This window comes from Nicotiana tomentosiformis, chromosome 3, assembly GCF_000390325.3.
Source record: "Nicotiana tomentosiformis chromosome 3, ASM39032v3, whole genome shotgun sequence".
NCBI classification, from domain to species: domain Eukaryota; kingdom Viridiplantae; phylum Streptophyta; class Magnoliopsida; order Solanales; family Solanaceae; genus Nicotiana; species Nicotiana tomentosiformis.
Window position 1 is genome coordinate 148,089,435 of NC_090814.1, and position 20,543 is coordinate 148,109,977.

Genomic DNA, 20,543 nt, shown 5'->3' on the forward strand with positions numbered 1-20,543 from the left:
CATCACATATAACTGCATGGCTTGTAGGCAATTTTACTTGATGTCTGTAATAATGCTGAGGACAGCAAGTTGTCTAAATTAGAAAGTGCTATGGTATATATCTCTATGCTTCAAAGGGAAGCAGCCACGCACAAATTCATATATACACCATCATAGATATTGAAATTGCCAAAACTTCTTTTACTAGGACCAACCAGATGCATTTCTAAAAAGTACAATTAAAAATATAGAAATATAACGATGGTATGAAAGTTACAAGCCACACTCTAAGCTAATACCAGAAGACTGAACTGTCATATCAGGCCGAAAACTCACTCTTTGGCCACTGTGCTATAAGCCAGAATCTTTACTGCTTTTTTCCTAATCTCAGCATCATCAGTCAATCTTCTAATAACAAACTATGAGTTCTTTCTGTCGATCAATCAATCTTCACTGAGGAGTAGATCTTCCGAACAAACCAGAAGCAAGCATAGAAGCCAATTGTTCCTGTTAACACAAAGAAGGCATACGATGCAATCAACATATAACCAAAATACAATATGCCTGACACCAGCTTTGTGATCTCCAACTTGGTGAAGAAATAGAAAACGGAGTAGAGAAACAAGTATAAAGCGGAGGATCCAGCTGTAAGATAAGCTCTCCACCACCAGTTATAGTCTTCGCTGCACAACTGGAAGTAGCAGAGCACAACAGTTATTTCTGCACATGTGATTATCAAGATGAGGAAAACTATAAAGAGAAAGCCAAAGATGTAGTAGAACTGGTTCAGCCATATGGACGTCAAGATGAAGAATAGCTCAATGAAAACAGCTCCGAATGGAAGAATTCCCCCGATAAGTATCGAAAAGGCTGGTTTCATGTACCATGCTTGCTCTGGTACTTGCCTAGGGATTTTGTTCGTCTTAACAGGGTCTTCAATGGCTGGTTTTTTGTAACCGAGGTAACTGCCGACAAATACTAAAGGTACCGAAATCCCAAACCATAAACACACTAGAGCCAACATGGTCCCAAATGGCAATGCTCCAGAAGAATGCTCTTCCCAGATGAGAGCATTCAGCACGAAGAAGACAGCAAAAAGTATTCCAGGGAACATGAAAGCAGTTTTCAAAGTAATCCTTTTCCACTCTGTTCCTTTAAACATTTTGTAGAAACGGGCAGAAGAATAGCCAGCTAACAAGCCCATGAAAACCCATAGTAGAACCATAGCAGTCATAAGCCCACCGCGGTTCGAGGGTGATAAGAAACCCAGCAGAGCAAAGATCATTGTCACAAGTGTCATTCCAAGTATTTGGACACCAGTTCCGACATAAACACACAATAAACCAGAATTAATTGGAGCGCGGAAAACATCCCCATGAACAAGTTTCCATCCTGTTTCTTCCTGAGCCTCATCTTGTGTTTCCAATTGATTATAGTTTGCAATATCTCTGTACAAAGTTCTCATCATGATCATCGCAACCATACCAGAAAGGAATAGGACAATCATCAGGGAATTTATGATGGAAAACCAGTGAATCTGATCATCATTCATGAGCAGGTATGTATCCCAACGAGAAGCCCATTTTACCTCGCTTTCCTAAGGAAGAATAATAATAGTAACTAAGATATCTACAGACAAAAAATAATTGTCTCAAGCCTGGCATAGGAAGGACAAATGTTCAATAAGAGAATACCTTGAAAGAAACGGCATAGGTGAATACAACCTCCTTATCTGCATCTACTTCTTGGGGAACAGTGCTACCTGGGACTAAATCTTTTGTATTCTCATTGCACGTTGTCACCTGAGGGTTCTTGTCATCCCACTCCTTGTACTCATGATTGATGCTATCAATAAAATCAAGTCAGAACAGAACGAAAAAATAAAGAAAACAGACTCCTTGTACTCATGATTGGTTCAATAAAATCAAGTCACAAGAGAACGAAAAAAAAAAAGACACAAGGCATTGGTGTAAAACACTGAAACCTGTTTGGCGTCACTTCAAAACCAACGATACGCGCAGTATCAGTTTCAGGATCCTTGTGGTACATGACTCGGAAGCTCAAGTGGTTGTTGATAAAATATTTCTCCTCTTTGCTCTACCAGAAAGAGAATGCAAAAACAGTTAGACTAAATTTGTGAGGATTAAACCATCAATCTATTGCAATTCACAGACTGCACAAACCCCAGCATAATTCCCCTTGAACCCAACACGGAAACCATGCTCGTAAGTGGTAGATTGAATTCCATCCAGCCTTTGTCTAAGAACAGCAACTGGAAGGTTATCTAGAATCCTGCAGCATCAGATGAATATTCGGTGTTGAATCTTAATTCAGGTGCAAAAATATGAGGAAGAAGTCATGTACAGGAGGACTAAGTTGTCTTACATATTAGCTCTATGGTTTAATACACGCGCAAAACATGACCCAAAAATCATGCAAGGTAGGATCAAACAAAATTCTTAGGGGACAAGAGTATATTCAATTTAATCTTACATATTAACTCTGTATTCATCATCAATCTTTTCCTTGAAGTTCTTTGCAGATTCAGCATCAAGCTTTTGCTTACAAACCACCTGACATGGTTGTTCTTGTCTCATTTGGAACTGTAAACAATTCAAAAATACAGATATACTCAGCAAGTATACACATAAGCACGTATTACACAAAAAATTCTTTCTTTTTTATCCTTTGACAGTTATCAGACTAGACAGAAAGAGAAGATCTCCTTACAGTATAAACTGAATTCTCTATGCGGTCCCCTCGAAGAACCTCCCCCAAATTCTCGGCACTATTCAAAATCTTGGTAGGTCTGCAGTACTTCAAGAAGTAGTAATCATAGGGAAGTTGTGTTTTCGTAGATGACAGCTTGTTCACTTTGATATTAAGGGGATCACCCTGTCGAAAAAGAAAGCTAGTTAGAACAATCAAACATGACAGAGGTAGCAGCAGGATCCATAGAGTTGTCAGATCAATTTCATTTTTCAAACAATAGAAGAAATCCCAAAAACCAACGCTAGAACATAGCAAAAACAGTACATTTCAGCTGATTTTCTTTTCTGGTTATTCTACTCCAAGCAGCCAGTCCAAAGTGTTAAGAAAGTGATAGCCCAACAATTTCTTGTATACAATTTCATAATATTCTATGCTTAAACCATTAGAAATTCGTCAAAAAACTTCAATTTTTGAGTCAGGTAGCTCAACTGCGAAAGCAACACTAGGGATGACCTTTTTCTTTTTTATGATGATGGGGTCTAGGCCAGCTTGTGCATATGACTATTCTACCGCACAGAGGCGAATCCAACATTTAAGCTCTATAAGTTCAGCCTTTAAGGTTCTTAGTATTGAACCATTATATTTTTAAAATTATGGGTTTATACCTACAATTTATTGTAATTTTAGTGAATTTTTACACATAATTTTATGCTTCGCGTCAAAAGTATTGGGTTCAGTTGAACCCGGTAACAATACATTGCATCCGTCTCCACCACCGGGTACCTGCTATTTCTCACTAGCAGAGGTACCGGGTAACTTTGTCTGCCAAGGCTTAGACACATGGAAAGGCAACAACACTATGAATGATCTTTTGATTAAGATTAAGGTCTTCACAGCCTCTTCCTCTCTTAAAATAAGAACTCCAGAGCTAACATACACTCTACATTTCTCTGTTAAGTTCACACAAGCTAACTAAGCTGAAAAATACAGATAAGGAATCAATCATTTCTATTCACGTTTATATGCATTCACTCAAAGCACTTTGATTACCAGAAATGAGATTGGCCTATCAACAAAAAGAGATCATCCATCATTGATCAATACCCATTACACGAGAGAGAAAAAAGAAAAAAACCCAAATCAAACAGGGTATATTATCTCCTAAAACTTCACCATTGGGTCAAAATCAACAGATCCAAGCCCTTCTCAGTCACAACAACTGAACAAGGATGTAATACTACAGAAATTACTAAACCTCCAAGATTTATAAAGGTTCTAAATCACACAATATATGTTCATAAAAACTAGAATCCAGCTAAAAAGATTCAATTATTTTGTAGGAAAGAGAGATAGAGAAAGAAGAAAAAGGAAGGTATAGATAGAGCATACAGTTTGAAAATCGCGAGGAGCAACACCGGGGAGATAGAAGGAATTAGCAGAGGAGATGAGGAACACAAGAGAAATGAAGATGGAACTGATCTGCACCGATCTTCGTCTACCCATCTTCAGTTCTCGTTACGCTAAATGAGAGAGAAGACTGAACTGGGAACAAATTAGAAGCTTTTATGCAACGAAAAACGATTTCCTATTTCCAGGTTCTGTTCATAATTCCGCCCCTTTTATTTCCTTTTTCAAATTATTACACTTTCTTTTTTGGAATATCTGAATGTTTTTCCATTGATTATTTTATTATTCACTCCATTTACTTTTACTTATCCGGTGTACCCTTTGAACATTCCTTAAAAAATAATAAATAAAGTACATAATTTACAATAATACTCATATTAATTGATACATATTTTTAATAAATTTGAGAAAATAATTTAAAATGAGTAATTAATATCATGGGTATAACAGAAAAAAAGAAATCGTCTTTTTTTGATATGCTAAAAGTGACAAGTAAAAGTGAAAATCTATTTTTAAAATATTGAACAAGTAAAAGTGAACGAATGGAGTAGTATACTAGTATATATAACTAAAGTATCATAATTCTCAGTAATTCAAAAACAATTTTAACTACTCAAATCTTAAATTTTAATTTTAATATATGATGTTTTGTTGAGCTAACGTTTTTCAACCATATTTGTAATATTTTAAACAAATAAAATATACAAGTCAAATTAACATCTTAAACTATATATTCTAACAGATATTGTCATATGAGACAAAGCTGGGAGAGTATTAACTTATTTTACAAGGGGTTTGTCCCTTATAATTGTTTGACCAAAATCAATTGTGTTAGTTTACCAATACACCCTCAAAGTCAGAAAAAAATGAATAAATAAGATGCGTCATTTATTATTTTTATGTGAAATTTTGAGTACCAAGAACCAATATATAACATTTGCATTATTCAATCCTGCAAGATATTGATGATAATTTCGAACCCGAGTTTCCAAAACAAGGAAACATGTACATTGAATTTCAACCCAACCAAGCTAGCCTGATTAATCAACTATCTTAGACATTTTGTTAAGCTGATAACTAGAACGTAAAATGGAAATGTCTTATCAAGTGCGGGTAACTTGCCCTCACTCTTCAAAAAAACAATATGGTAATGGTTAAAAGAATTTATTCAGTAAAAACTTAAGATGTATGAAACATAAAATTTAATCTCTGAAATAACACGCAATTTTACAAGTTGATATTACCAAAGCTTATGTTCTCTTTTGGAAAATCTAACAAAAGGATTAGAGAGATGAATTAAGTTATAACACTTACATTATAGATTCAACTTTATTTCTGAGTCGCGGTAATTAGTTCTCAACTTTCTTTTTAGCCATTGAAATTTCACACTTCTCTTAGCGTTTGGATTGGAACTTTAGAAAGAAAGACCATGGAAATTCTTTTTCTCAAAAACCAAACACCAGAGTGGAGTATTCCAGTTTTGGAATGGGTGTCTTATCAACATTACCAGAAGAAGTCACTCAGCTTTCCATACAAAGGAGGTGTGTCATAATCTTTAAGTCAATGAGCAGATATAATTAAGGATTCAATACATAATTAACAAAACCTAGCCATTTGAGCGACTCAGCAAATTCATAGGTTGGTGTTAGTTTTTTTCGTTAACATGGTTGCAACAGCAGCGCCTTCGCCTACGTGAAGATACTAAGAACAAGTGAGCAGGTGAGACTTGAACTTCTCTAGTTCATTGAGAACCTCATCTTCGGGTCTGTAAATGAGATCAATCATTCGCCATATCTGCAAAAGGTTGAACCATGAGACTTAAAAAATGTCAACGAAAGATGATAATGCACTATTGCACATTATGTTTTTTCATGTGTCTTGGATATATTTAGGGCTTTGCATTAAAAGGCAAAATAAACATAGGGTAAATCATAGCTGCCGGTTCTTGGATATATTTAGGGCTTGGCATTAAAGGGCAAAATAAACATTGGGTAAATCATGGCCTTTTGGTAGCGATCGTGAAGGACCTTTAGGCGAAAGACTATCAAAAATCATAACAACTTTTCACAGAGAAAAGCAGGCACCATTCAACCTTATCAGGATTCAGGCTTAAGTCAAGCTTGGCTGAACCTACTGTACGACCAATCATCATTTACAATTTAATAAACACAGCATAGAACTATTGAAGCCTAGGTGAAACTGGAACAGTGTAGTTCAGATTTTAGGTTAATCAGATACTGAGCATTTTTTAATGTATCTGTTGGTCGATTCAGTATGATTATAATAAACAAGTTTGGCTGTTACCTGTAATGTACCGCCTCCGCCAGTACTTTCACCATCATCTGAGACACTAACAATGGTCCATGGATCTGCTGCATTCCAGTGGAAGTCAACCACCTTATCCCTATTTTCATCCACAAAGTCAGAACCCGATACATGGCATAAGTGAAATTCAGATGCTCTCTGCTTAACTTCAAAGGCATAAATATACGTGATTTTCTTTCATTTTTAATAAGCAGGCATAAATAAAAGTGATAACCCTCTGAACTTCCCTAACGAAAGAGAGAAAGGAGAATTGACTCTGCTCTTAATTATATCCACCATTAGATTTTTATTATTTACCTTCAGAGTTGGATAGTTAGAGAGAGAAGCTATACTGTCGCTCTGGTTTCTACATCAACAGCAAACAAAAAACAGTCTAGTGACCAGCCACCATCGGCCTAGTGCAATTTCACGTGGACATGGTGAGATCTACAATTTATATGAAAAAGCCTATGTTGGAGAATCATACTAATCGGTGAAGCTTGAGGTGAGTAACGGAGATGTCTCTTAAAGAGATTTGCCAACAAAAGCACATCCCCAAGATTCAACAAGCTCTTTTTTAGTATAAACTAGAGGTAGAAACAACAAATAGTGATTACGTAAAACACAGCAGAGAAATAGAAGAGGATTTCAGTCTCTTTATAATAGAAAACAAAGGTTTTTATGATACAAAAACCTATACATAGCTCAAGACAAGGGGTCATCTTTGGCAACTGAATAGGGTCAGGGAGGTATCTCCTTGATTAATAGGAGCCGTTTTCAAGTAGTGTTCGATCGATTACGTATTAATCAATATTCGATTGATTGGTCTGAGGTTATCGACAAAAAAGATTTGTAAATACCACAGAACTATTGGTATAGCGAGTTCAAAACCAAAAGCCATTGCTCCTTCAGCCGAATGGGAGGACTCCCTAGAAATTCCTTGTTTAGAGAAAGCTGTACAATCAATGAAAAGAGCGGACAACACGATTACTGAGGTGAGCAGTCTCACATTCTCGAGAAAAGCAGACGAAAACGGAATTAGGAATTCCATTCTCTAAGACGAACTAAAGGAATGTCTCTAAGCAACCAAGGCCAAGAGCAAGCAGGAGAGGGCATTCACATCGAAATATTATTTCCTTTTTGTCTGAAACCTTGGCATATATCTAAATTGTACTCCCGTGGAGAGCTAATGAAAAAGAAAAAACAAAAAGATGATTTTTGTTTTTTAACAGTTTGGGGAATGGAAGCTGAACTTCACTTTGGTTCTCCCCGAAAACGCCCTTCCTTTTTTTAGCCCATTATTAAGGAACTCGAAAAAAAAATGGAAAATTCAAAAATAAATATTTTATAACTATAAAAGTTTCTTTATGATTTTGTGGTTAGTCTTTGAATCTAGAAAGAATCTAGAAAAAAGCTAAGAATTCACTTCGAATGAAGAAATTCAGAATATTGTTTCCTGATACTGATATCTCAATTTCTCAAAATACTTCAATTGGTACACGCAAGAAACAGGCTAATTCAGCAGCCTTTTGTTCAATTTCTCATGGACATAGAAGGAAAGAGAACTAGAACCATGCAAACAAAATTTAATATAAAATAATCAAACTGCAAACTTATACCTATGTCCAGCGTGACGAAAAAATAAGCCAGGAGGAGATGTTGAAGCTTTTCTACCAGCAGAGTCCTCCATCTTACCAATCTGCGAGAAAATAATTTTCATTGAAACTACTAACAATGAAGTATAATTTCTTTTAAATGTTAAATAGAAACAAAATCCTTAAATCATAACAATGTTGCCACCTGAATGAAGAAAATCATAAGCTATAACCTTGTTAACAATGTCAATCAATGGATAATTCCAAAAAGAAAAGGCTTACTACTATTGTTAACCTAACAAATAATGATGCCTTACTACAACAACCCAGTGTATTCCCACAAGTGGGGTCTGGGGAGGGTGGATGTATCCGGCCTTACCCCTACCATGTAAGGGCAGAGAGGTTGTTTCCGATAGAGAAAAGATGAAAGAAGCACTGATAGCAAATAACAACAATACAAGATATTTAGAAAATTGAAACCAAGATAGCAAAAGAAAAGATAAAAGAAGTACCGATAGCAAGTAATAACAATACAGGATATGTAATAATAGCAATCTAAGGATAAAATGATACAATACTAACACTAATACTATTGAACTAAGGAACACAAAGGGAAACGCTCGACTACCTACTAACCTTTCACCCTAATTCTCAACCTCCACCCTCATATCAAGGGTCATGTCCTCGGTTAGCTCAAGTTGCACCATATCCCGCCTGATCACTTCTCCCCAAGATTTATTTGGCCTACCTATACTCTTCCTCTTATTCCATGGCCAACCTCTCACACCTCCTGACTGGGACATATGTGCTTCTCCCTTTAACATGCCCGAACCATCTTATCCTCCACGAGGGCCGCTCTCACCTTGTCCCGAATAGCTTCATTCCTAATTTTATCTTACCTAGCATGCCCACACATCCATCTCAATTCTCAACATCCTCATTTCAGTTACTTTCATCTTCTGGACATGGGAGTTCTTGACTGGCCAGCACTCTACCCATACAACACAGTCAGTCTAACCACTACTTTGTAGAAATGATGCCTTACTAGGGAAACAAAAAGGAGCTTAAATGGTACCCAAAAAATCGCAGTCATTTCTAACTTGATTGCCAAATTTAGACCCTATTTGGTTTTATGCATACTATCTCTACTTATTTGAATCATTGGATAATATATTTTTATTACTTTATGCAAGTCACAGAAGTGATTTTCAAAGACAAAATCAACTTGATCTGTGTCATTAACTAGAAGAACTTCCTTAGCATATGGTTCATGAGGAAAAGGAAAAAAATACAAGAAGATAAGCAATTAAATTGAAACACAAAAAGAACTAACAATATTTAGCTTTTCCCCTCATAAGATATTTCTTTGAGCTGCCAAAATTTTGAAGAAAAAAATAGAGGAAAAGATACATTTATCTGCCTTTCGGCAAAGTCCCACCTTTTCATCTCTTTGACCCCCCCACCCCACCCCCCAACACACCCAAAAGAAACACAAGAGAGGAAAGGATCTCTAACCTTTTCATGATCCCAGATGTTCAGGATACCATCTTCTGCAGAACTTCCAAAGACTGATGATTTATCTGGGGACCACTGGAATAGAAATTTTTTATCAAACGCCAGTGCAGGTCTCATGCAAATAGGTTACCTTATCAACATAAATAAGGGTGGACAGCAAAAGCAAGCAAGCATGTCAGTTACTCTCAGACCTGTACACAAAGCACAGCAGCAGTATGGCCCTCAAAGATATGTATAGGCGATCCCACTCCCCCAGAAGTGAGGTTTCGTCGATCAAACATGCGAACAGTGTTGTCTGCCGACCTGAAGGAGGCATAGCTATAATCTTAAGGCTTCCACAGAAATTGAAAAAAATTCATGGAATCATGGAACCATACATTCACATAAAGGGGAAATACAAGGATCGACACCACATAAATATTGCAGAAAGATTAATGTATTGTCTCAGGATCAACCTACTTAAACATCATAATTCAACAGGACGAACATTTGCAATCATTACCCAGTCAAAATATAATTTACATCGTGAGGATTCCAATCAACACAATGAAGATCAGCGTTATGAGCCTTCTCTACCTGCAGGGAAAATTATCAGATCCAAAGTCCAATCAGAGACATGACTATGACCAAAGAAACAGAAATAATATAGTAACGATTATAGTAATAATAATGATTAGAAAAAGAAAGGAGACATTTCAAGGAATGCATAAAGAACAGATATGTTAATGGAAAGACTAATAATAATAAGTAATATAAATGCCGTACAGAACTGAGGTTTACTTGGTGGAATCCTATTTGAAATGATTAATCAGCTTTAAATAGGGCCAAAGAAAAAATGTGTTACATCCATTAAGGCCATAAGTCATTTTCTACAGCAACCTCTAACTAGTCAAACTCACTTGCACTTACCAATATCTAAGAATTATCACCACCTTATAACAATTATCCATCACCATTTTTCCTAAATCCTACTGCTACTCGCTACCACATTTCGCCAAGATTTACTACTCAAGCTTAACCAAACTCAAGAACACGTTTCAGAAAACAAGTTTTTCTCATATAATGTGCCACAAAAAAATATTGAAGGAACAATGACCAGAAGCAACCAAAAATAACTGCAAAGACAACAGATTACTAAAGCATTTCAACATAGATAGATAGGATCCAGTTGACGAAAAGACACCGGAAGGTCAATCACAAATGCCTTATCTGTACAACCATATCTGGCTCATTGTCTCCCCACCTCTAATATTTCAATTTTATATGTGTTGCAAACTAAAATATTTACTGCCTACCTATCTGATATAACAAACTACAATATGAAGAACAGGCAATATGACAGAAACCCCCTCCTGACCTCCCCACACACAAGCACAGAGGCCAGAGATCTTTAGTATGATTTCACTAGAAATAAGGAGAAGTCATTTTTTAATATAAGCACAAATCAAGAGAAGTTCTCCACTTATCCACAAAGAGAAAATGTAGAAAACAAGATAAGTTACTAAGTGCTTGAGCAAAAACAATGATTACAACCTTGACAGCAGGAGAAGAACCAGTTCTTGCATCCCACAGTATTAGGCAGGAATCATCTCCAACACTGCAAAACTCCTGTGCACTTTATTTTTAAAAAAAGGAATCCAGTAAGGATACGTGAAGCCAGGATAAGAGGTGAACAAATAACTTTTTTTTTCTTTCCTCCCTGTTCTTTTTTCTCTTTATCTTTTATTTGAAAAGTGGTCAGAAAGCTACTTCATCCAGGGGGAAAAAGAGGAAAAAGGAATAGAACGGCTTAACTTTGAAACTCATAAGACATAATACAGAAGAAAAGAAGTTTGATATGTGACATGACAGCTCAAACAAGTATTATCTCATCTTCAATCAAGGTCACATTACACAAACGTTTTGACAGTGTTAACCCCAAACAACATCAAGTCTCACAACACCTAATGAAACACTGAAGGGCTAAACTCAACATCTTATACAATATGTGAGATGTGATAAACATGAGCTACCTGGAAGGGCAAAACTGAACATCTTCTACGGTATCATCATGTCCTTGGAAAATACCTCGAGCTTGAACAGTAGGGCCTTCTGCAGAAGGTTTCGAGTTACTTGCTCCAGATCCAGGAGACTTTGTAGCTCCCTGGTCTGCTGCTAATGTTGACACATGGTCATGAATGCTCCACAGAACAACCGATTTGTCCTTCCCTGCAACAATTAACCCATGAGTGCATGAGCTTTATAATACACAAGCTCGAAAAGTTAAAAAAATATCTGAGGTAAGAACTAAAGGAGGTAATATTAATTGACTGCAGGCATCAATGACAGTAAGAGGCTGAACTCTGATGTGGTCCAAAAGTTTCCCCCTAAGTTAACTATAGATCTCCATTAAGGAAAAGTATTATAGTCCCTCCAACACAATTCATGCGACACACTTCTAGAAAGAATAATATACCATAAAACTCTTAAATCTTTCAGAACATACAAAGTTATAATTCAACTTTAAACCATAATATGATGTTCTTCATCAAACTAACTTATCAACAACTACCCTGATTAGATTTTGTGCCAACTAGGTAGTGTCATACATTGTTACTCTTTGAAACGAAATTATGGGGTTGAAAGTGTGCATTATACTGGTCTCACTTTACCTAGCCAGAAGGAATACACCACTAAATCAACTCAGGCGTCAAAAAGAAGGAATTGTTTCATAACGAATAATGTGGACTACCTTGGTAGCTGAAAATTGCTATCTAAGGAATAAGTTGCAAAAACCATATGACTCGGTGGCTTTATCACCATCTGCCACCAACGACCAGAACATGTCACTTAGGAAATAAGCTAAAAAGAATAGAAAATATCTGAAGACCACCAACTGGTTACCAATTATAAAACGGCACATTATCCGTTAATAAACATGCAGTTAACCATGAGCTGCTAATTGGAATAGAAGCAATCACAAAATCCTTGAAAGAAGAGAACATTCAATGACTGGTCGGTCAACCTCCAGAGAGCACGAAAGGCTCAGAAGGGCACATAGCGAGCGCAAATTCAGCATTGTCTTGATGTCCAGTCAATATCTGCAGGTAGATATAGACTATCAGTTACTACTTATAAGATACAAAGTTGGAAAACTGAACCTGTCGTTAAAAAACCCACCAAGTCCGGTCGAGAATTATTTACGCCCAAGGTAGCATGACGGTTAGGCTGAGACTCAACATCCCAAATAAGAACCTGATTCCAAAATTTCCAAGGTCAACTTAAAGTTTTCAAAGGTTACTAAAAAGAAACAGCAGCCATAAGGGTGGAAACCAACTTGTATGAATAGGGCTACAAAAGGAAAATGAAATATGCAGAAGCAGATGCTTACATCAGGACTGTCAGTGTGTGTGGCCACAATCTTGCTATCCTGAGGCAGTTCCCTTATTCGATTCACCTGAAATCATATTATAGAATGCTACCAGATTTGTTAAAGCAGATTATAGTATTTCAAGTACATAATTCCATGTTATGAGTGCTTCTGTAATTGATGTTCTTAAGCAACAAGAGTCAAGTATTTACCATTCTTATAGTGAGTATAAGAAAGGAGAACAAGTAGTATAATTGTAAGGATTCAGCAAGATACAATGATCAATTCATTTTATCTTGAGAAAGTTCCATTGACACCAAAAGAATCACTAAGAACAAAAAAGTTGCACAAATACATTGGAAACATTCTATATGGAAAATAATTTTTCCCTCTAAATGAGGGGGAAAAATGTACTATCAGAAGTTTAAAATGATGTAACCAGAATTTGGGGCCTATAGGCACTAATAATCCTTTTGAATTGAAACTCTTCTAAGTCCACTTCAAAATTTATGACGCCAGATTATCTGTGTTGGGAAACAACACCTGGTTTGGTTTATGCTGTATGTTTCTAATTTAATTATTTTTTGGCTTGCTACAATATGTTTCACCAATTTTTCCTCATAAGATATCTATGCAAGAGTGAGTAATTAACAGTCAACATTAATCCAGAATCTAAAACAGGAATTAAGTATAAAACCATGTGAGAAATTTCCATATAAAGCACCTAATTTCAAATATTTTGGTAATAATTCTAGATGACAAAACAAAATGCATTAAACACTCAGCTGCATTAGTGATGAGACAAGCTACCAGCGGAAAATAACCATTCAGGAAATTATACTAACTGAACAGCAGAAGTCCTCAAGTGCACTGCCTGTATTCTAGTGTAACACAAAATCTTAACAGTATAATCTAATAATGAAATAAACCAGAAAGAGAAAATTTCATGTTTGAATCTTATAATAAGATAGGCCAAAGAAAGATGTACCTCACCCGGATGAATAATAGTTTTGTACTTCTTTACAAAAGGCGAACGTGCTTCTTCGTTGAACTGAAAGATAGACAACCAAGATCATAAAAAGTGAAGAGGTGGAGGAAGAAATAGGAAGGGCATGTATCTATGCACATGGAGAACACCTGAGATATGTGTTGTGCTGCTGCAACCCTAGGTTTTACAACTTCACAATTAGCTATGACAAGCGTATTTGGAACGCTACCATCAGTCTGCGGGGAAGAGGAAGAATAGGATCCAAATAAAGATTATGATGAGAATAGAGATGACATTTAGCAGTGATGTAAGAAAATAATGAGATGATTGAACTGAAAGGATAATAACAATAACTACCACACCAACTAAGGATTCTAAAGCAACAACCGAACAAATAAGTATTCTTGACGCTTCCTGTTCGCTACTTACTAACCTTATTTATAAGAATATTTATCAAGGCTAATCTAACATATTTTCATCATTAAAATGTAACATATAAATGACAAGTTAATTAAATGAAGTGAAATGATAAACTTGCCTGCTCAGAAAGGTAGAGGCGCTGGCGGTTCTTGTAAGTTGCTTGCTCAAACTGGGGACCCCACCTGAAAGAGAGAAGCGGTAATTTTCAGTTATTAGTATCTACAGATAAGCAACCAAAGAAGCAATTCCATCTACATGAAGAAGCTGCAATCTCAGTAAAACTATTGAATCTCTAAAGAGAGATCAAAACGGACACATCAACAAAGAGAGAAATAATATATAAACCTAACGGCAAGAATCAGCAATCAAATATGCCAGACAACCTGCATTCCAACAACAGATGAACCAAGAGAAGACTTCAACCGTCAAACATTGCACAAGAACATAGGTATACTTCACCTCTCCGTCTACCCACATCCTCTCTTGTCCTCGAACTAAGAGAAGACTACTTAGATGATTTAGTAAAGTCATTTATAGACCCTTAATAATGATTTTCACTTGGAATTCTAGGTTACAGCCTTACATGAAAAGTTTAAACATTGAATTATTCATGAAGTAGCTTCCTGAAGCACTACCCCCTACCCCAACCCACACACACCTGCACAGAGCAAAGAATTTTAAGAAACCTACAGAGCAAGAGTATTAACAAATGCGTCAACCAACAATGGGCAGTTCAAAACGCATAATGCATAGACAAAAGGGAGTACGGGTTAACAAAAACGGTGTAACGAAACCCTAGAAAGAGAGAAGAGTGGGAATGTGCGTAAATACGAACCGACAGGAGAGGGAAGGCCAAACGAGGTTGTGGTTAGCAAGCCAATCGTAGAGAACAGGAACCAGTGACTTCCACTGTGTGTAACGTTCGTCCACCGACCGCTGTTCTCCGCCTTTCGCCGCTCTCTCTTCCTTCATCTCTGTGTCTTGCTCTACTCACGTTTTCCCGCCTCTGCTCCCTATTTACTGTTCAAGCCTCTGCTGCTGCGCTTTAAGGCTTTTTTCCTATTTGCCTGAAAGTACAACACGCGGAACAGTCGAATACCTTTTGGGGATTCCACTTATATATAGCTCCGCTACTTGAGTCATTGAGGGAAAAAATTATAGGTTTTCCTAAAAAAAAAAAAAGGAAAACCAAAATCAAACCAAACCGACCAAAAAAACTGATACATCTTAGTTTTATTTGATTTTGGTTTTGAATTTTTAAAACTAATCAAATTTGGTTTGGTTGTGGTTTTATCAAAAAATAATCGGAAAAAAAAAACGAATCAAACCAACTATAGAAGTAGCTATTTAAATTTATTATTACACATATATATATGTGTATTTTTAATTTTTTATATAAAGTTTCTAAAATTTTATAGTACATATTAGTCGTTTGTATTTTTAGTATAGTTCTTTGCTATTATAATAATCTAATTCTTTGCTTTTATATTCTAGTTTGATTGGTATTTTTCTTTTGCTAAGTATAAGAATTTATTTCATGTTTAAAATAATCCAATTTTAATTGAGTAATTAAATTACTCATCACTATTTGATTCAATTATCATCAATATATCTTGGTAAATGATAGATGTTACATTGAAAATGCAGCCGCCAGAATATGTGTTTGGTAGTGTATGTCTCATATTTAAGAAAAAACCTGATAAATAACCGAAAAAGCAAAAAAATCAACAAAAATCGAATCAATAAAAAATCGGCTTAATTGGTTTGGTTTGGTTCCAGTATTTGAAAAACTGACTTACTTGTAGTAGAACTGGTTCAGCCATATGGACGTCAAGATGAAGAATAGCTCAATGAAAACAGCTCCGAATGGAAGAATTCCCCCGATAAGTATCGAAAAGGCTGGTTTCATGTACCATGCTTGCTCTGGTACTTGCCTAGGGATTTTGTTCGTCTTAACAGGGTCTTCAATGGCTGGTTTTTTGTAACCGAGGTAACTGCCGACAAATACTAAAGGTACCGAAATCCCAAACCATAAACACACTAGAGCCAACATGGTCCCAAATGGCAATGCTCCAGAAGAATGCTCTTCCCAGATGAGAGCATTCAGCACGAAGAAGACAGCAAAAAGTATTCCAGGGAACATGAAAGCAGTTTTCAAAGTAATCCTTTTCCACTCTGTTCCTTTAAACATTTTGTAGAAACGGGCAGAAGAATAGCCAGCTAACAAGCCCATGAAAACCCATAGTAGAACCATAGCAGTCATAAGCCCACCGCGGTTCGAGGGTGATAAGAAACCCAGCAGAGCAAAGATCATTGTCACAAGTGTCATTCCAAGTATTTGGACACCAGTTCCGACATAAACACACAATAAACCAGAATTAATTGGAGCGCGGAAAACATCCCCATGAACAAGTTTCCATCCTGTTTCTTCCTGAGCCTCATCTTGTGTTTCCAATTGATTATAGTTTGCAATATCTCTGTACAAAGTTCTCATCATGATCATCGCAACCATACCAGAAAGGAATAGGACAATCATCAGGGAATTTATGATGGAAAACCAGTGAATCTGATCATCATTCATGAGCAGGTATGTATCCCAACGAGAAGCCCATTTTACCTCGCTTTCCTAAGGAAGAATAATAATAGTAACTAAGATATCTACAGACAAAAAATAATTGTCTCAAGCCTGGCATAGGAAGGACAAATGTTCAATAAGAGAATACCTTGAAAGAAACGGCATAGGTGAATACAACCTCCTTATCTGCATCTACTTCTTGGGGAACAGTGCTACCTGGGACTAAATCTTTTGTATTCTCATTGCACGTTGTCACCTGAGGGTTCTTGTCATCCCACTCCTTGTACTCATGATTGATGCTATCAATAAAATCAAGTCAGAACAGAACGAAAAAATAAAGAAAACAGACTCCTTGTACTCATGATTGGTTCAATAAAATCAAGTCACAAGAGAACGAAAAAAAAAAAGACACAAGGCATTGGTGTAAAACACTGAAACCTGTTTGGCGTCACTTCAAAACCAACGATACGCGCAGTATCAGTTTCAGGATCCTTGTGGTACATGACTCGGAAGCTCAAGTGGTTGTTGATAAAATATTTCTCCTCTTTGCTCTACCAGAAAGAGAATGCAAAAACAGTTAGACTAAATTTGTGAGGATTAAACCATCAATCTATTGCAATTCACAGACTGCACAAACCCCAGCATAATTCCCCTTGAACCCAACACGGAAACCATGCTCGTAAGTGGTAGATTGAATTCCATCCAGCCTTTGTCTAAGAACAGCAACTGGAAGGTTATCTAGAATCCTGCAGCATCAGATGAATATTCGGTGTTGAATCTTAATTCAGGTGCAAAAATATGAGGAAGAAGTCATGTACAGGAGGACTAAGTTGTCTTACATATTAGCTCTATGGTTTAATACACGCGCAAAACATGACCCAAAAATCATGCAAGGTAGGATCAAACAAAATTCTTAGGGGACAAGAGTATATTCAATTTAATCTTACATATTAACTCTGTATTCATCATCAATCTTTTCCTTGAAGTTCTTTGCAGATTCAGCATCAAGCTTTTGCTTACAAACCACCTGACATGGTTGTTCTTGTCTCATTTGGAACTGTAAACAATTCAAAAATACAGATATACTCAGCAAGTATACACATAAGCACGTATTACACAAAAAATTCTTTCTTTTTTATCCTTTGACAGTTATCAGACTAGACAGAAAGAGAAGATCTCCTTACAGTATAAACTGAATTCTCTATGCGGTCCCCTCGAAGAACCTCCCCCAAATTCTCGGCACTATTCAAAATCTTGGTAGGTCTGCAGTACTTCAAGAAGTAGTAATCATAGGGAAGTTGTGTTTTCGTAGATGACAGCTTGTTCACTTTGATATTAAGGGGATCACCCTGTCGAAAAAGAAAGCTAGTTAGAACAATCAAACATGACAGAGGTAGCAGCAGGATCCATAGAGTTGTCAGATCAATTTCATTTTTCAAACAATAGAAGAAATCCCAAAAACCAACGCTAGAACATAGCAAAAACAGTACATTTCAGCTGATTTTCTTTTCTGGTTATTCTACTCCAAGCAGCCAGTCCAAAGTGTTAAGAAAGTGATAGCCCAACAATTTCTTGTATACAATTTCATAATATTCTATGCTTAAACCATTAGAAATTCGTCAAAAAACTTCAATTTTTGAGTCAGGTAGCTCAACTGCGAAAGCAACACTAGGGATGACCTTTTTCTTTTTTATGATGATGGGGTCTAGGCCAGCTTGTGCATATGACTATTCTACCGCACAGAGGCGAATCCAACATTTAAGCTCTATAAGTTCAGCCTTTAAGGTTCTTAGTATTGAACCATTATATTTTTAAAATTATGGGTTTATACCTACAATTTATTGTAATTTTAGTGAATTTTTACACATAATTTTATGCTTCGCGTCAAAAGTATTGGGTTCAGTTGAACCCGGTAACAATACATTGCATCCGTCTCCACCACCGGGTACCTGCTATTTCTCACTAGCAGAGGTACCGGGTAACTTTGTCTGCCAAGGCTTAGACACATGGAAAGGCAACAACACTATGAATGATCTTTTGATTAAGATTAAGGTCTTCACAGCCTCTTCCTCTCTTAAAATAAGAACTCCAGAGCTAACATACACTCTACATTTCTCTGTTAAGTTCACACAAGCTAACTAAGCTGAAAAATACAGATAAGGAATCAATCATTTCTATTCACGTTTATATGCATTCACTCAAAGCACTTTGATTACCAGAAATGAGATTGGCCTATCAACAAAAAGAGATCATCCATCATTGATCAATACCCATTACACGAGAGAGAAAAAAGAAAAAAACCCAAATCAAACAGGGTATATTATCTCCTAAAACTTCACCATTGGGTCAAAATCAACAGATCCAAGCCCTTCTCAGTCACAACAACTGAACAAGGATGTAATACTACAGAAATTACTAAACCTCCAAGATTTATAAAGGTTCTAAATCACACAATATATGTTCATAAAAACTAGAATCCAGCTAAAAAGATTCAATTATTTTGTAGGAAAGAGAGATAGAGAAAGAAGAAAAAGGAAGGTATAGATAGAGCATACAGTTTGAAAATCGCGAGGAGCAACACCGGGGAGATAGAAGGAATTAGCAGAGGAGATGAGGAACACAAGAGAAATGAAGATGGAACTGATCTGCACCGATCTTCGTCTACCCATCTTCAGTTCTCGTTACGCTAAATGAGAGAGAAGACTGAACTGGGAACAAATTAGAAGCTTTTATGCAACGAAAAACGATTTCCTATTTCCAGGTTCTGTTCATAATTCCGCCCCTTTTATTTCCTTTTTCAAATTATTACACTTTCTTTTTTGGAATATCTGAATGTTTTTCCATTGATTATTTTATTATTCACTCCATTTACTTTTACTTATCCGGTGTACCCTTTGAACATTCCTTAAAAAATAATAAATAAAGTACATAATTTACAATAATACTCATATTAATTGATACATATTTTTAATAAATTTGAGAAAATAATTTAAAATGAGTAATTAATATCATGGGTATAACAGAAAAAAAGAAATCGTCTTTTTTTGATATGCTAAAAGTGACAAGTAAAAGTGAAAATCTATTTTTAAAATATTGAACAAGTAAAAGTGAACGAATGGAGTAGTATACTAGTATATATAACTAAAGTATCATAATTCTCAGTAATTCAAAAACAATTTTAACTACTCAAATCTTAAATTTTAATTTTAATATATGATGTTTTGTTGAGCTAACGTTTTTCAACCATATTTGTAATATTTTAAACAAATAAAATATACAAGTCAAATTAACATCTTAAACTATATATTCTAACAGATATTGTCATATGAGACAAAGCTGGGAGAGTATTAACTTATTTTACAAGGGGTTTGTCCCTTATAATTGTTTGACCAAAATCAATTGTGTTAGTTTACCAATACACCCTCAAAGTCAGAAAAAAATGAATAAATAAGATGCGTCATTTATTATTTTTATGTGAAATTTTGAGTACCAAGAACCAATATATAACATTTGCATTATTCAATCCTGCAAGATATTGATGATAATTTCGAACCCGAGTTTCCAAAACAAGGAAACATGTACATTGAATTTCAACCCAACCAAGCTAGCCTGATTAATCAACTATCTTAGACATTTTGTTAAGCTGATAACTAGAACGTAAAATGGAAATGTCTTATCAAGTGCGGGTAACTTGCCCTC

At 36.0% G+C, this 20,543-nt stretch overlaps 3 protein-coding genes across 4 annotated transcripts; all 3 read right to left on the reverse strand.

Moving 5' to 3' along the window:
- Positions 1–155: 155 nt before the first annotated feature.
- Positions 156–4,295, reverse strand: LOC104113606 (transmembrane 9 superfamily member 7). The gene is made up of 7 exons (XM_009623821.4): positions 4,081–4,295; positions 2,710–2,874; positions 2,473–2,582; positions 2,163–2,271; positions 1,964–2,076; positions 1,674–1,824; positions 156–1,576 (listed from the first exon to the last, which is right to left on the reverse strand). Exons 1-7 carry the CDS (start codon positions 4,192–4,194, stop codon positions 419–421), a joined length of 1,920 nt encoding a protein of 639 aa, XP_009622116.1. The 5' UTR covers positions 4,195–4,295; the 3' UTR covers positions 156–418.
- A 1,281-nt stretch (positions 4,296–5,576) lies between these two features.
- LOC104113601 (WD-40 repeat-containing protein MSI4-like) lies at positions 5,577–15,241 on the reverse strand. Its single transcript, XM_070197803.1, has 15 exons — positions 15,105–15,241; positions 14,388–14,451; positions 13,999–14,085; positions 13,850–13,912; positions 12,883–12,948; positions 12,672–12,746; positions 12,517–12,592; positions 11,525–11,720; positions 11,046–11,127; positions 10,015–10,088; positions 9,704–9,815; positions 9,513–9,587; positions 8,022–8,101; positions 6,403–6,502; positions 5,577–5,892 (listed from the first exon to the last, which is right to left on the reverse strand). The coding sequence occupies exons 1-15, from the start codon at positions 15,239–15,241 to the stop codon at positions 5,800–5,802; spliced, it is 1,380 nt and encodes a 459-aa protein (XP_070053904.1). The 3' UTR covers positions 5,577–5,799.
- Positions 15,233–19,615, reverse strand: LOC138907256 (transmembrane 9 superfamily member 7-like). 2 transcript variants are annotated; one of them, XM_070197802.1, is made up of 8 exons: positions 19,400–19,615; positions 18,029–18,193; positions 17,792–17,901; positions 17,482–17,590; positions 17,283–17,395; positions 16,993–17,143; positions 16,069–16,895; positions 15,233–15,336 (listed from the first exon to the last, which is right to left on the reverse strand). In XM_070197802.1, the coding sequence occupies exons 1-8, from the start codon at positions 19,511–19,513 to the stop codon at positions 15,315–15,317; spliced, it is 1,611 nt and encodes a 536-aa protein (XP_070053903.1). In that variant the 5' UTR covers positions 19,514–19,615; the 3' UTR covers positions 15,233–15,314. The 2 variants fall into 2 exon arrangements, with proteins under 2 accessions (XP_070053903.1, XP_070053902.1); XM_070197801.1 differs by having other exon boundaries at positions 15,233–15,436.
- Positions 19,616–20,543: the final 928 nt, after the last annotated feature.